This window comes from Lissotriton vulgaris, unplaced genomic scaffold (assembly GCF_964263255.1).
Source record: "Lissotriton vulgaris unplaced genomic scaffold, aLisVul1.2 SCAFFOLD_3829, whole genome shotgun sequence".
Classification (NCBI taxonomy): domain Eukaryota; kingdom Metazoa; phylum Chordata; class Amphibia; order Caudata; family Salamandridae; genus Lissotriton; species Lissotriton vulgaris.
Window position 1 is genome coordinate 155,981 of NW_028243698.1, and position 3,461 is coordinate 159,441.

The 3,461-nt window shown below is 43.0% G+C and overlaps 1 protein-coding gene across 1 annotated transcript; it reads left to right on the forward strand.

The window, feature by feature from the left end:
• The first annotated feature begins 497 nt into the window (after positions 1-497).
• Positions 498-1,526, forward strand: LOC147668248 (uncharacterized protein F54H12.2-like). The gene has a single exon (XM_086948672.1). The coding sequence runs from the start codon at positions 498-500 to the stop codon at positions 1,524-1,526; it is 1,029 nt and encodes a 342-aa protein (XP_086804798.1).
• The last annotated feature ends 1,935 nt before the right edge of the window (positions 1,527-3,461 follow it).

Below are 3,461 nucleotides of genomic sequence, written 5' to 3' on the forward strand. Positions count from 1 at the left end.
CTCAGCATGGGGGCTATGTAAGCCTACGGCAACCCTTCTATGTATAGAGAGTATTACAAGCACCAGGCGGGGTATGGAGGGCCCCCATACTTTCAAGGAGCTCCTGTTATGTATGGGGCGGGTCTAGGAGGTTTTTTCCGTAGTTTGTTCCGAAGGGCCATGCCTTTTTTGAGAAAAGGTTATGAAATTGCAAAACCGCATGTAAAGACAGCTGCCCAGAATATAGCCCAAGATGTGGTGGGGTCTGTGAAGTCTGCTGTAGTTTAATGTATGAACAGACAACCTCAAGAAGGGTCAGGACTACTGTACAAGCCCCGCCTCAGTATTAAAAGGAAGAGGAGGACGTCCAAGCGTCGAGGGCCCCCTGTGCCCCATAAAAAAAGGAAGCGCTCTTCAAAAAGAGCTCACAAAAGAAGATCCCCAAGGCGGAAGAGATCTACGAAGAAGCGAGCAGCCTCTAACCTTAACATTTTCTAAAAGGAGTAACACGCTAAAACATGGCTTTTGTACACTGCGCTTCGGGCGAATGCGCCAAGCCAGAGTTAGATCTGCTCTCTCTAAAAACAACACAGACCAGTATCGAAAACAGTTTTTTCATGGAGGTATCACCCTTAGCGTCCCTGACGCCACTGGCCCCTATAGAGTTTTCCGTATCAGGGTCCACTGATATGTATCTAGATCTCAACAATACTCTGCTACATGTGGTGTGGAAAATTGTGAAAGCAGATGGATCAGATATTGCCGCAACCGCTAAAGTGGCAACCATTGCTTACCCCATAGCGACCATGTTTAATCAGGTGGATATTACCTTGGGTGACAGACTCATCACGCAAAATGACAATATGTACGCCTACAGGGCTTACATGGAGAGTATCCTGAACTACAGCAGGGATGCCTTGGACACACAACTTTCAGCAGGTCTTTTCTACAATGATACTTACAATAAGTTTGAAAACACTGCCCTGGATGGCCCCAACACAGGTTTTGTAAAAAGAGCAGGGTTTGCTGCAGAGAGTATAGAGTTTGACCTCCTGGGGCGAATACATTCAGACCTCTTCTTCCAAGATAAACTAATCGTTAATGGCATAGACCTCAAGATCAAACTCAACCGCAACAAAGATGCCTTTTGCCTCATTACTGGGGATGCCGAACACTATAAACTGCTCATACAATCTGCAAGCCTGTATGTAAAGAGAGTGAATGTATCACCAACAGTCAGATTGGCTCACGCTGAGGCTCTACAACTATCTAATGCTAAATATGCCATTGAAAGAGTCTCTATGAAAGTCTACAGCATACCGGCGGGGACCAGATTAACACAGCAGCAAAATTTGTTTCTGGGGCAGCTCCCAAAACTTGTCATTATTGGGTTTGTTGACAATACAGCTTTTAGTGGGGCATATAACTCCAACCCTTTTAATTTCAAGCACTATGGCATCAACTATGCGGCCCTAGTTCACGAGGGAGCTGTCATACCTGCAAAGCCATACACACCTAATTTTGGAACTGGAAATTTATTTTATTAGAGAATATCTTGGATTAGTGTTGATAACTGGGAAGCACCTGCATGATTCAGGGGTTGTCGTATCACGTGAAGGATATGGCGCAGGCTACACGCTATTTGCCTTTGATTTGACCCCGGACATGGAAGATGGGGACCATTACAGCCTGGTTAAAAATGGAAATCTAAAAGCTGAATTCCGCTTTTGTGCTGCCCTAACTACAAATGTGAACATGGTGGTTTTTGCTGTATTTGATAGTGTCATACAGGTTAATCACGCCAGGCAGATTCTGTTTGACTATCTTTGAAAATAATACAAAATGGACACTGTTCAGATAAGAGCCGTCTTAAGCCGACATAGAGACGCTAAGAAAATCCTTTTTGGATGTTTATCCCAGCGATGGTTTACCTAAGGAGATAAGTTATGAAAGACCCCGATCTCTGGTCTTTAACACAGATCCTCATCATGAGCCAGGAACTCACTGGGCTGCTATGTTTTTGGACAATGACAGAGTAACTGTGTTTGATAGTCTTGCAGAGTTTCCGGAGCACAGCATCTATACAAAACCTATATTCAAGTATTTTAAAAAAGTGGCTTCTAGAGTAGAATATAACAAGTTGCCTGTACAGGATTCTCTATCTATAACATGTGGGGAACATTGTATATATTTTATCTGTAAAATGTCAGAGGGTCTAACTTTTAGACATTTTTTAAATTTATATTCAAGTAATAAAGTCAGCAATGATAGGCTTGTTACCCGCTATATGAAAGAAGGCTTGAAACCTATTCCTAGCATTGTTACAAATGAATACGCTATTTGCCAAATGTGTAAAGTTTTATAATGCATGTTTGTGTAATGCTCATGTTCTAAGATAAAAAATAAATTAATAAAAGTTTGTATTTAAGAAACTACTCAGACTCTGTGTTTTTACTCAGCAATAAGAAAAAAAAACAAAGACAGTAGAGTGTTGAAAAGTTATAAATGTTTATTACCAGCATTTTGAAATATTCAGGAATCACACATGTAAAAGTTGGTACAGAGCTAAATAGAGAATCACATAGTAAAGACTCCCGGGGAACCACAGTTCCGTACACCCTCTTTATATACAAAATATACAATCATGCAGTAACAGGACATAAGCAATTACTTAATATGGGACCCATCGCTTTGTTTTAAATAAAGACTTTTTAGCCTCCAGATGCATATCTCCAGGGTTATTTGCAGGGATTAGCTGCAGTAAGAATGGGGACATGGGTGAATTTGAAGGGGTGTGAAAGGCAGATGATAGCGGAGGGGATGCAGCACCGGAGCTCATAGGCTGTTTCAAAAGTTCAAGTTGGCGGCGATGCCCAGTGTTACCCACGAGCGATGATGGAATGTTGAGCTCCGCAGCAGCTCTTAGAAACTGTTCCCATCCTCTTGGGGCTGTCTGTCGTGAGAGGGCTTTAGGATGCGTGAAACTTTTGATCAGATCATACATATGTGACCCAACAACTGGCTGCCCCTTGTAGACGAACTCACCGCGGTCATTCCAGGATGTCAGGTCTTTAGAATCAGCCATTTTACTTAACAGCATCTGCGCCGACCCTCTGTACCTTTGACTCACATTCTGTAGCAAGCTCTCAACCATAGAGTCAGGGGAGACCTGTGGCTGCGCTATTGGTGATCTTGAGGGCTGTGTTGGGGCAGATACCGGGGGTTGCTCGTCATCAGCAGTATATAAAGGCAGTTTGTTTTTTTCAGTCTGCGGCTGCTTGTAATATTGCAAGAAATTCTGGAGAGCTCGGGAGTAGAGCCCCGCTTTAGCTTCAGGCTTTAAGTCTGTGCGGGCCAAAATATCTTTAATTTCAACATCCAGGCGTAGCGTTTCAGATCTCCTTATGTCCCATGCATCATTTGTAGAGGGTGCCAACTGTTCAAGCTGCTGTTGTGGCACTAGATACATTTTCTGAGTGTAA